Here is a 12,648-nt window from a genome sequence, read left to right on the forward strand (position 1 = left end):
CAAGTGCAGCACGTGGACTACTGAAGTGAAAGATGTGACATTTATTGACATATTAGTTCCTCAGACATGATCAGAAGAATGATTTTTTGCACATTGACACTGATCTATGAATCATTCAAGCATGAAAACTGCACCATGTACCATTTTTAAATCTTAAATCTTTAGTAACTTTGTCAAAAAACACACCATGTGCTCCCATTTCTGTACTCGAGTCTGTGAGAAATGAAAGAAAACACTTTGACAGCCATAAAATAATAATTTTACACCAACAAGGTGAATCCCAAAGTGCTAAAAAGGGAAACTTGTGAAGTACATCCTTAAAATACCTGAGGAGGCTCTGGCGTCCTGAGTCCAGCCGCTGTCTGTGAGTGGTGCATGCTGTGGAGTCTTACGTCCTTCCACGATGCCTCCTCTCCTTCGTTCCCAGTTTTCTGCTGTTAGTAAGCACGCTACCATTGGACGCCATCGTCCTGCGTTTGTGTTTCCATCCCGGATGCTCTCCAGTCCTCGGCCTCCTTCCTTCCATGTAGCGTGCAGTCTCATGGTCCTGGTGTGAAGCCCTCCACTCATGTAAGGAGCTTCCTTGTCTTGATATCAGTGGCTCCTCATTGATCCAGTTAAAACCGGGTTTTCTTGGTATTAGAGAACTTTACACACCTAACTTTGATGAGTGAAGGTTTTGGTAACATTTAAGATTCATTTTCATGACTCGATGCACCTCACACAAATCATTTTTATAGCAGTATGACTCCATGAATCCTAACGTAATAAAGACTCTGAGCATTTTACTTCAAATCAACTTGTTTAATTATTCACAACCAAAACAAGAAAGAAAACATTTTCTCTTTTTCCATCTACATCATCAGTAATAGAATCCCTCCAGATCAGAACCATTAAATCAATCTGATATTTCCCTCCAGAATATTAATGCTAACTATATTAAGACATCTGCCTTGTGCTTGTTCTAAAACACTGTAAAACTATTATTATTGTTGTCGTCATTTTTCCTAACAACACTGAAGTCCTCAGGACAAATCCACCACCGTCATGTCTTTATCGTATGTGAAAGCTCGTCATGCTCGGGTTATTGCAGCATCTCTATGTGAAGTCGTCACCTACTCGTGTTCACGTAAAACCAACTGAAACCAGCGAGACATCTGCTGTGTGTGTGTGCAGTAAGACTCCACAGGTAACACCAGAGGGCGACGTTAGCACCAAGAGAGGTGCAGCGTCAGCTCTCATCCAATCAGACGGCGCCAGTCTGTCAGCTGGTGCCACTGTGTGGACATCTGAGGTACTGAGAGCTGGATTCAGGTGAGCCATCACATGCACTCTGTCAGCTACAGCCCACATTTACCTGTGAGGAGTAAGGCACCCTTTATAAAAGACTAATTCACCTAATGCTGAAATATTTGTTTATATGTTAGTTTCTATCAAGCATTAATCAATTCAGAGTTGGCAGTAATCGTAAACCAGGAAAAGCAAACAGTGAACTGCCAATTACATCGACTACTGCCATGAAAGGTCTAAAGTACATTTGCAGTCACTGCCCTCGGGGTACCTGGTTCCTGCAGAGGAGCTAATGCTGGTCTCTTTCCTTCAGTGTCTTTGCTCTGTGACAGACATCAGCACGGTGAGCGAGCGGTTTATAAAGAGAACCTTACTGCCGTGGCTTAGCGCTCTGTGGCTAGTAACAGACAGGTCAGTTACACGCAACAGCTGACTGTACCTGTGCCTCTAAGTGTTTTCTATGTGCAGACGGTACACGAGTGAGTTTCATCAGACTCCCTCCCTGTTCAGAAGAGCGAACCTTCCATCTTTGTTTCCAGCAGACCTTACAGCGAGTCTGATGCTCGTGTCTGTGGTGGAGCATGTGCTCCTTCACCACAGCGAGCCACTTTACACTTCTGCTTTCTTTCTGACAGCCAGCCGTCCATCACAGGCGCTTTCAGACAGGCAGAGGAACAGAGGATGGTTATACTAACCTGGTTAAATAAAAAATAAATGACCTCTCCAAACACCACAGAAACCTCTGTGTGACTGAGTGTACAGTGACTGTTTGCTGACTGACTGAACACCTGCTACTGCCACTGTGAAAGCCTTTGTGCTGGCAGTCTTAGCGACAGCTCTTAAAGCAGGAAGAGGTGATCTTTGACCTTGGCAGGGAAGTCAGCTGATATCCAACTTCTTCTAAATCATGTAACATCTGAAGAAGCGTGGCTCACACTGGCTACTACGATAATGACTGAATGTATCCGCACAGTGCTCGCCCTAGCATTAGCCAGCTCTCAGCTGAAGCCTGCACAGCCCGTCTTCAGGTACAGATTTACCGTGTTTTGATTAACAGCAGGTTCAACTTTGCTCTTTGCGTGTCTGACATGCACTGAAACAAAAAGGATTTCTGCACACCGCTCTCCGCTGCACAACCACACCGGGATTCCTCCCCCTCTTTAACATCATCATCATCATTCAGTCGCCTGAACTCTGAGCTCGCTTCACTAATGCAGCTTTCTGGAGCTTTCTAGCGGTGCAGTATTTCTGAGTGCCAGATCACTTTAGATTCAGTTCAGTCACTTGGAGGGATGTAAGGTACAGCTCGTCACCAAAGAAATGTGAGATTTACGCGTTTGCCTGTCACAATGTTGGCACTTCAGTTTAAAAATACACACATACTAAATTCCCTTCAACACCTCCACCTCACCTACGATGGTCTGCAGTGCCAAAGTGTTTGAAGCCAACACAAAGCTTGACTTTGGAGAGCCTCCGTGGACCAATCAGAGAGGTGCAGGGAGCACACAGCAACATGAGTGACACCAACTAATCCCCTTGTGTCAGCTTCTCCACGATAAAACATGCTTATAAGGAAATCAAGAGTGTGACCGTTCTGACAAGCGACCCTTCCTGGGTTTCCCTTTGAATTACTTATTGGAAAAATACAAAGCAAAAGATCGTGAAGATGTGTGGAGAAAACCAGAAACCTGCCTACAGTGTCGGTTCTCCAGCTAGGCTTCCACTCACAGAAACAGACATGTTTGTTGACTTTACAGAAAAGTAGGAAAGGACATCACAGTCGGGATCAGGAATCTGAAGAATTTTCCAAGTCTGCCTGTTTCCTCTTCGAGTGCTTTAAGCAGGGCTGAGAGGAGAAGCTGCTGACACAGCTGCAGCTGGGGACGTCGCAGCACCAATGCTTACAGTAGCTTCCAAATGCTGTACATGTACTGTGACCTGGAAATACACGTGGTATTTTCTGTGTAGTGTACTGTAGGTTACACACGGTGGGCTCTTGTTTTAAAGGGGCAGTGCGCACACTGCTGCTGCTGTTGAGATAGTCACCGGCTGTTTCTACTCTGGTATCTGCTACTGGCATTGGTGTGCACTACTACAAACGTAGTACTGTGACATCTCTTGCTGCAGTTTGCTTCCTCTGTCCAACACTAATGAAAGGAAGAGGAATGAAAGCAGTGTCATCAGCAGAAGTTTCTTTGGTTAAAGGAAACAAAGTGGCCGCGTTCACATTCGCTTGCAACTGGAAGAGCTGAATATCCGGGCAGCTACAGATAAGAATATGGGAACTTCAAACCCTGCACTTCAACTTCATGTAAGAATCGTACTGTGTACCGGCCTTCTCCTTTTTAATGGCATCATTTACGCCCAGAGGTCATCAAAGCAGAACATAAAGCTTCCATATCTCGTCGGTGCTCACAGAAAACAATGTGAACCACACAGACTATGGCAGGGGATGGGGACACTGTCACAGAGTGTGATTCTTGCCATGTATTTGTCATAAGGGGGAGTGCACTTGTGTCTATAAGGACTTTCTGATTGCCAAACAGCAACACACACACACACACACACACACACACACAAATGACATGGAAGAGGAGGGAGGAGACAACGATGTGCAGAAGGAAGAAGGTGCGTGAGCCAGAGACAGTGTTTGAACGCTTAAACACAAACGCAACAACCTGAGACCAGAGTAGGGGGAGTTGGTGGGTCGACAAAGGAAGGGCAAAGAAATAAACAGAGACAGACTGATATTAGAGAAATAGTGCAACAAAGTAAAGCGAGAGACCTCTTGAGTCTGGGAGCATCGGAGAAAGGACAGGGCGAGGAGAGCAGGAGTGAGGGAAGAGAAAATGGTGAGACAGCAAAGGAGGAAAGATTTAAGAAGAAGAGAGACAGCGGAGCAGCAGTGCTTTCAGGAGTACGGCTGTGGAACTCCATATCCCGGTCTGTACATGGGTCTCCCTGTTGCTGACTGAGAATTGGAATAGGCTGGCCCAGATGGGTAGCTGTAGCCCCCGTAGCTGTAGGAGGCCGGGTAGGGCGCAGGGCCACTCTGAGCGTGGCTCGGGGTGTACTGGCCAAATGCTGAGCCCGGATGTGGCGAAGGAAAGGAGGGCTGGGCCGGGTAAGGGCAGCTGGCCGAAGCTGGAGGCCCAAAAGGGGGGCTAGGGCCAGAGTAGCTCCCTGCCGGAGGGAAAGCTGAAGTGGGACCTGGGTAAGGAGGGAACTGTGACGGGGCATTGGCTGGAACAGAACCTGCTGCTGCCACTACAGCAGGAGGAGTAGGGCCCGACACGGGGTACGGACTGTAGGGGAGCCCAGATGAGCCCCCTGCAGACGAGGACACGGGCTGAGAGGCGTTCTGAGGTTTGGAACTCGGCTGCTGTTGATTCGTCGTCGTTGCTGTTGTTGTCTGTTGATCCCACGGTGACAGCGGGGTGGCAGAGTCCTCTTTCAGGCATGCTGACGACGTCATGGCGGTGGCATTGCCCTCGCTCCTCTGTCGCAGGATTTCTTGGAGTTTCTCTATCCGTACGCGTCTTTTGTGAGCGAGTGAGCGCAGGGAGAGGAATCGGTCGAGGAAGGAGTCCAGCGGAAGAGATCCCTCCAGAAACTCATCTGCTAGAGCCTGCGGGACGAGACAGGTAAGACAAATGAGCGGTGCTTACTGCTGAGCAGGTATCAAACTACCTCTAAGGTCAAATTACTTGTAGTAGCCACAGACTAATGATGTGCTGCGGGGTGGGACCCACTGCTTCACAACCTGCACAATGTGACGGCACCCTGAAAACAAGCCCACCGCCTGCCACAGCCCAGATAAACAGCAGCCGCTGTTAAAGGAAGTGCAAAATCCTTCAAAGTAAAAGCATTTCTAGTTCGGATAGGTCTGCACTGCTGAGCTGCCCAACTAGATAACACAGTGTGCCCAGGGGCGCACTTAGTCCAGCTAGTCTTTAGTTGAATTTCCTGATGAATGAAGCAACTAATCCAAAACACAGCACGGAGACACGAGCTGTTCGGGCGACTGGACGAATATACTGACTATCGCCGATAGACTGAGCCCATGAGTAGGTTTGCTAATAATAATGTAGCTAATAGAAGCAGTCAACAGAAATACAAATAATAGCGCTGTTTTAACAACACCCTCTTTCATCTGCGATGCCCCTCCTCACAGGGCACTCAGATGCTTGTTGGAGCTGCAGAAGCTGGTGACAGCCTAACACACTCAGCTGGATGGTGGACGCGTGCATGCTCCTCTAAGTTAGTCATGTTTGAGGACTTTGCTCACACTATATGTCTGCACGAGTGACACACCGCTGTGGTTACATCCTTAGGTTTACCTTTTTCATCCCAAATTGGTGATTGGCGAGTCAATGAGGGGTCATCACGACAAACACGATTGCATGACAGACAGTCAAAATCTCTGAAATGTCTCTGTCAGCGTATTTTGGGCAGTTTGTCCAAAGTTCGTTCGTTCTGCGCTCCAGATTTTAATGGCGTTAATCACGTTAATGCAGCGTTAACGCTGACAGCCATAATTGTTTTTGGAAATGAGTTCGTCCATGTTTGGACTTCTGTGTTGTAAACACGCAAATCAGTCCGTGCATAATTACATTGCTCCGCCCATCACAAAGCCTGCGCATGCGTAAATATATCGCCCAACCCTAGTGTCCACCATGCTGTCACAAACAGGTGGGTCGCATATTTACAGGCATCAGTGAGTGTGGCTGAGTAAAGAGGAGGAGCAGAGTCATCAGGAGGTCACGTGGACCCTCACGCTCGCTGCCTGATGGTGACGTTTACGTCAGTCACATCTGACTGGAGCATAGTGAGCTCGTGGGAAGTAGAATCCCAGCTCACCCATCCATCGCTGCTTTTCAGGGGGTGGGTACCATAGGCAGCAGCTCAGACGCTCTTCCACGGGGACAACAAAGCGTTCCCAGCTTTTGTCTGATCACTTCAGTGAAAGCTGACCACATCCTGACACCTGTGGCTGCAGCTCAGCTGGCAGAGCAGGTCACCTACTAACCAGATGGTTGGTGGTTTGATCCCAGTCTGCATGCCAAATATCCTCGGGCAAGAAACTAACTCCACGTTGCTTTCTGATGCATCCATCGGCGTGTGAATGTGTCCATAAATTTTTATGAAGAGAAACTAACTTTACACTGGCGTAGACGTTCACAGGCTGAGACCTTCTGAACCAAAGACATCATCTGATGGTGATTTGTGTGATTCCAAAACCTGCATTGATGTGTCAGCATTAATGGGCTCTTCACTCAGGAGCAAATTCACCGTACCATGTGCACTAACGCACAGCCAATCATGGCTACAGAATGCATCGTGTAATGATATCATACCAGGTTGTCTGTCTGCTCCATCTCAGAGATGGCGGCATCAAAAATAATTTTGATTGGTCAGACCACAGAACAGTCCAGTTAATCTGAAACAGCCTCAAAAATCCAACTTAAAACTCATCAGTGTTTCATCGAATGGTACATGCATTAGTGGGTGAAGCAGGAAACGCTGCTCCTGAGCCCACACACTGACTTCCACCACGCTGTCATGTCTGCATGCATGCAGAGACTCATAGGAAACAACACATCCCATCTTCAGGAAACTCTTTAATCTATTCGTGATCGTCGGCGTTTAGAACCCAACTTTAAACTGTTGCCTTTCGCTCATATTACCTGAACATGCTGAGCCCACGTTAAAAACATTGACGCGTCTGCCTTTACGTTAAACGATGCACCTGCAACATGTTTGACAGTCGAACACTGACCTCTGACTCTTCTTCTGTTTTGCTGCCCTCTGTTTGTAGTCTTGAGAACAGCGCTTCTGGAGACACCTGACCTGCCATGCCATCTGAGGGGAGCAAGAGTTAGAAAGAGACCGAGTATGAGCCTGGGCGTGTCTGATGATGGAAACATTAAACGCTCAGACTGATGAGAGCTGTGGACTCACATTATTATAATGGATTAAAAACACAGGCAAACTGAGAGGCATGCTGGGAAATTCCCACCTGTGTGTCCCACAAATAGACTTTACCTGGGTGGGCTGCACAGGTACAAGTCCAGCTGCTAAGGACAGAGATTCTGCAGACTGTTTCCAAACGAACGTTCAATAACGGTGCTGAAGTGCACACTTTCAGCTTTGAATCAAGAGGGTTTATACACATTCTGAACGAACCATTTTACACACGGTGCCTCGCTCACTCTGGCTCGGTGGCTGTACACAGACTCAATACTGCCATGGTCCCCTCATGTATCGATCCATCTATCTGGCAGCTCCACCTGCACAGCGGTGGAGGAAGAACTACGACTCACTGCAACACTGCACATTCATCTGGTGCCAGTTTATTAGGATTTGTATGTATTGGGCACATAAAGACTCAGCTCTCTGAAGCTGGCGCTCCCTCTGTTTTTAAACACAGACACAGATAACCATGTACTGTCGCACAATGAGCCACTGTCAAATCACCAGCTAACCTGCCAAGCAGGTTTTTCAACAGGTTCGAACTGGGAACCTTCCTTCACTGAGGTGACTGTTTATTACCGACTCACTCTTGAAACTCCGTCTGACTATCAGGTCCATGAGGTTCGTCCCACCCAGTCTTAGTTTGGCCCATGGTACATGGCTGGCGTTTATATGGTGTTTTTCACTCTCACCTAACACTTCAAGGACATTTGAACTTTGAGCTGCATCCATGAACACATTTAACAGCCTCACATGCAAACCTAGATGGATGCATGAAAGAGTACCTGGGGTATCTTCTCCAAAGGCACTTCAAACATACAGATGCAGAAGAGAAATAATAAAATCCTGAGTCACATAAAGCAAGGCTTTCAGGGGCCACGGTGAGGGATGGGTCCGGTGCCCACACTGTGTGTACTACTACCACACCCAGGGCACTGGCACTGCCAGCCTCATACTAGGAGCACCTGTGGTATAAATGTGAAACTCTTTTCAGAAAGGCTGACCTCTCATTTTGAGGTCAAGGTCACCGGGATTCAGAGTCATCTGAGACTTTAATTTTAGTAGATGTCAAACTCACTTTACATCATCGCCTGACCCCGACCAGTGACACTCCCCTTTGTGCGTTTAACTACACATTAAATGATAAAGAAACGCTGCTGTAGTAAATGATGCACGGCTCTGACATTTTCAGAAATAAATGTGTAAAATGACACCAAGTGTACCTATGTAAAAAAAGAAAGTCCTATAACAGACGGAAAAATAGGAGCAGTTTGACAACAACACCCCATCAGGTGAAAAACAAAGAAACGCTTCTGAGTGACACTTCAGGTCACTTACTAACCAGAAGGTCGGTAGTTCGATCGCTGCCTCCTGCAGTCTGCACGCCAAGATACTCAACCAGGTTCAAGTTCATCCATCAGAGTGTGAGTGTGTGTGAATGTTGTAGTAAGAGCTCAGAGAGAGTAGAAGAGTGCTGTACGTGAATCAGTCCAGTTCCCATTTCAGACATTTATAGTCAACGTCCAAAAAGACAAATCTACTTTAACCTTTTTTGACAATCAGTGGCTTTTATGTGATCATCGCACGTGATGAAAACTCACTCAGTGACAAGTGAGTCAGGTGCAGTCAGTAGTGTGCAGTGTTCATCCCTCCCCCTACCTTTCAGGGAGCAGTGCTGTCTATAGGTTTCTCTGACTGCCTCTAGTTGAGAATATCTCTCCACCAGCAGCTCCTTCTGCGACTCCAAGCGAGGCTTCATGTCCAGGTTTTGCTCAGCCAGGCTGCGATTTGATGCCAAAGCCATTTCTCTCTCCAGCTGGATGTTCTGGATCTGAAACAAAAGCATGTGATGCAATGGGAATTAGAACTTTAAGTGTCGGCATCAAACACGTGTCTGTGTAGATCCTTCAGTGTGTCTGCATCACCACATATACAAGTACTGAAATGTGGCGTTTAGTAAGCCTCAGCAGTCTTCTCTAAAAGACCGAACGATGGACTGACTTGGTGGAAGGATGTCAGCAGATTCTCCTCGTGTAGAACATAGAGTCATATCAAAAGCACTACTGCAACCACAGCGACTAACACAGGAGCCTCGTGTGTGCTGCAAACGAGCCGGATTCTCCATCTTGTTCTTGGCGTGTAAAATAACTGCAGTTAATAAGTTTGTTAGGCTGACATAAGTGTGTGCGTGTCCTGTTCCTGTACTGTGAGTACGCGTCACAGCTGAGGCATATCTTTACAGTTTTAACACGAGCCTGTGTCTTTGTGTGTACAGCCCTGCGATGTGAAACAGCTGAACAACGTTCCTAACGCTGCGTTCAGTCAAGTCAAGACCAGGATCCGGCCCTGGACTGGACTTTGGTGGAATCAGTGGGACAGCTCTGCTGTCTGTCCGCTCTCTGCACAGCTCATCAGTTTTATCTGACTGCTGTTTTTCATGCGTGAGTACATAATGTTTATTATTTTGTGACGCACATATACAGCTATGGGGACATTTTTTCCACGATTACGACCCCAAAAACATCACACGACTTTCACAACAGTCTTAATATGAGACGAACTCAAAGGAAACTGTGTCGCAGCGTCATTATTTACTGACTCAATATTACACATTCGTCAGTGGAAAACGTCTGTTGGCCTCTGGGATTAGCAGCATGTTTGAAAGTGTCACTGCGGTCAGGCTGGCATAAAGAGTTGCCCAAAAAGCCTTCACCTCATTTCTTTCCATTTTGCTTCCACGCAGTCAGACGCGTCATTTTCAAAGTGAGCAACAGTTCTCAGGCTTTTCTTTGGACACTGGCTGTTTTCAGTACTTGTACCTGATCATGTTCAGGGCAATGTTATTTGGTTTGTTAAGCCCCCTAACTCTGACCTATAAATCACTCAAGCAGAAAAATCGGCTCACTCAAGGGATGAACCAGTATTGTGTCTGCACACAACAGGCAGCTTAGCAAAGTTAGAAATGTCATCTTCAGGCACTTTGTTGCTAGCAGCATGCCACAAAGCACGTCATTTCTTCCCATTCCTCCCAGTTGAAGTTATGAAAACTTAACACAGCGTGACAACCGACAAAGTGACTCTCTACAAGCTTTAACCTGAAACCCTGCTCTGTCTTGGCGTGCACTCAGTTCTTAAAAATCGGATTAAACTGGATGACAAATGACGAAATGGCAGATAAACCACTGAGACTCCTCTCACAGGTGACTGTGTTGTCTCTGTTCACCTTGAGTAGCTCAGGTTTCTGCAAGCTTGTGTCAAATCAGCAGTTCAATGTCAGTATCTAACCTAATGATTTCAGGAGATCTGCCAACATTTGAAATCATCAGAACACTTTCACAAAACAAAACACCTGAAGTATTCTGGACTCAGTTTGAACCAGCTCAGAGATAAGGGGACATGAGTCAGTCATTTGAAATAGGAGGTGATGAAGGACACGAAGTTCCTCGGAACAACTCAACAATTTTGCATGACTGCAAACAAAGCAAAGGTTACAGGGACAAAGGCAAATCCCTATTTGCTCACTTCTAGGACAATTATAATAACTCCTAACTTTATTATTTTGAAGAAGAAAAGTACCACACAACTACTGAACATTTAAAACTAAAATGCTTCCCACTGACCGCCTCGTCTTTGTCACTTTTCACTGAGCTGATGTAACCTTGGCAGAAAGACTTTATAGACCGTTTGAGATTTAAATTAGAAACCGGTTGTAGGGTCACTGCAATGCCACATAATCAAACTCCTGACTTCTCATTAAGGGAATTTAATCGGCGTTTCGACAAAGGGGAAGAAGAATGAAGCACCAGTTTCACCTCATCGGACTCCAGAGCCATCGATTCCACCCTCTCCGGACTGTCCAGGAGCTCCTGTAGCTCTGATTGGCTGAGGTCCTGAAGCTTCTCCATTTGATTTGCCAGGATGGCTGTCCAACATAAACAAATCAGGAAAGAGACATTAGAAACGCTCGTTAGAGACAGAAAGTTGACATTTACAATCTCCGAGCAGCCATGAGCCGCTCTGAGGCAGCCCGGAAAATCAAGAAAACACCAACCACGTCCCTCGCTGCTGTTCCCTAAAGAAAGTCACCACGATGTAGGCGATATATGAAAACTGCACTTAGTTATTTTCCCGCAATATGCCATTAGACAAATTATAATACAACAAATTAGCCAATGACGGCTAACAGCTAGCTAGCATAATAAAAGCGCAGTACAAACATATGGAGGCAAGTGACTGTAGGCCCCAAAACACAACAAGCTGTCTGGGCGCACAGTGAAGCGAGAACACGGGTGAAAATGAGCCGGTACTTACACGACGCTAGCAAACCAAATTCAGTGCGGCACAGAGTGGCGGTGACATCCAACAGCACCTATTTATTCCAACTGACAGGTGACGTGACACGTCCTCGGGATCTGTAATCTGCCCCGGCTCGATCCACACACACAAACACCAACCGCTTTGTTTCCGACGCCCTTTGGCCGCAAAGCTATCTACTGCTAATCGACCGACGTCCAATCTCACCTGACGGCTCGGCGCTAAGCGATACGATGACAACAGTCGCTATGATCGCAATGTCAGGCACTCAGCTACCGTCAACTTCGAAGGAAGCTCAGCGATTTGGTGCTCAAAACCGGAGCTTAGAGTCACCCCCTCAGTCCTGACGACGACTGTCAAACGCCGGTGTCTTCCGAAGATGCCTACTTTAATAAACACTCGACTACAGTCGACAAAATGCTAGAATGGAGGAAGAATTTCGCTGAAAATAGGAAAGTTTCACTCCACACTGACAGAAACCGCCGCCATTTTTGGAAGCCTACACGAATTGCGGGTGGTATTCGGACAAATCCCGAACATTCTGAATACAGCGCTCGTGAACTTTAATTACATCGAAGTTTGTATGTATAAATGCTTCCCGATAATTATTATTTCTGGGCACACTTGGATGTAATTATTTTAACTGTGTCCGTTTTCCCTAGTGTGTCCCCCATAAGGCAGGGTAATGGTACAGTCCGGTGCTCAGCTGATATAAGGGAAACCCCTGCGTGACTGTAATGTTCCGTCCTCTGCTGTGATGTCCACTTTCCACAGCGGCAAAAACACCACTGAATCCATAAAAGCGAGCTCTCACGTATTTGGCTCGTATTGCAGGCGGGTTTGTGAGCAGTAATAGCTATTAATACTAATAATAACGTATTGTAGTACTTTTTCGAGACTTGTCTTCAAATGTTATGTTTTCCTAACTCAGTGGTTCCCAAACTTTTTTGCCAGGCCCCCCTTTGTTTTACAAGAAAAATGTTCACGCCACCCCCGCGCGCGCACATGCACGCGCAAACACATCCTTTAACCACACACGCCCATATTTTGCTCCATTGCGGTTTATTTCAC

General features: G+C 46.6%; 1 protein-coding gene across 2 annotated transcripts; it reads right to left on the minus strand.

Moving 5' to 3' along the window:
• Nucleotides 1-789: 789 nt before the first annotated feature.
• vps37c (VPS37C subunit of ESCRT-I) lies at nt 790-12,435 on the minus strand. Of its 2 annotated transcripts, none has more exons than XM_026172174.1 (5): nt 11,785-12,435; nt 11,076-11,185; nt 8,923-9,094; nt 7,070-7,152; nt 790-4,918 (listed from the first exon to the last, which is right to left on the minus strand). In XM_026172174.1, exons 2-5 carry the CDS (start codon nt 11,166-11,168, stop codon nt 4,202-4,204), a joined length of 1,065 nt encoding a protein of 354 aa, XP_026027959.1. In that variant the 5' UTR covers nt 11,169-11,185; nt 11,785-12,435; the 3' UTR covers nt 790-4,201. The 2 variants fall into 2 exon arrangements, with proteins under 2 accessions (XP_026027959.1, XP_026027958.1); XM_026172173.1 differs by having other exon boundaries at nt 11,575-12,434.
• Nucleotides 12,436-12,648: the final 213 nt, after the last annotated feature.

Source organism: Astatotilapia calliptera, chromosome 6 (assembly GCF_900246225.1).
Source record: "Astatotilapia calliptera chromosome 6, fAstCal1.2, whole genome shotgun sequence".
In the NCBI taxonomy this organism is placed as follows: domain Eukaryota; kingdom Metazoa; phylum Chordata; class Actinopteri; order Cichliformes; family Cichlidae; genus Astatotilapia; species Astatotilapia calliptera.

Bases quoted from the DNA above. Each gene is read 5' to 3' on its own strand.
- vps37c (XM_026172174.1), bottom strand. From the start codon at position 11,168: ATGGAGAAGCTTCAGGACCTCAGCCAATCAGAGCTACAGGAGCTCCTG. The intron at 7,153-8,922 runs GTAGGGGGAGGG...TGCTCCCCTCAG, and splicing joins ACAGCACTGCTCCCTGAAAG to ATGGCATGGCAGGTCAGGTG. The intron at 4,919-7,069 runs GTCAGTGTTCGA...CTCGTCCCGCAG, and splicing joins AAACAGAAGAAGAGTCAGAG to GCTCTAGCAGATGAGTTTCT.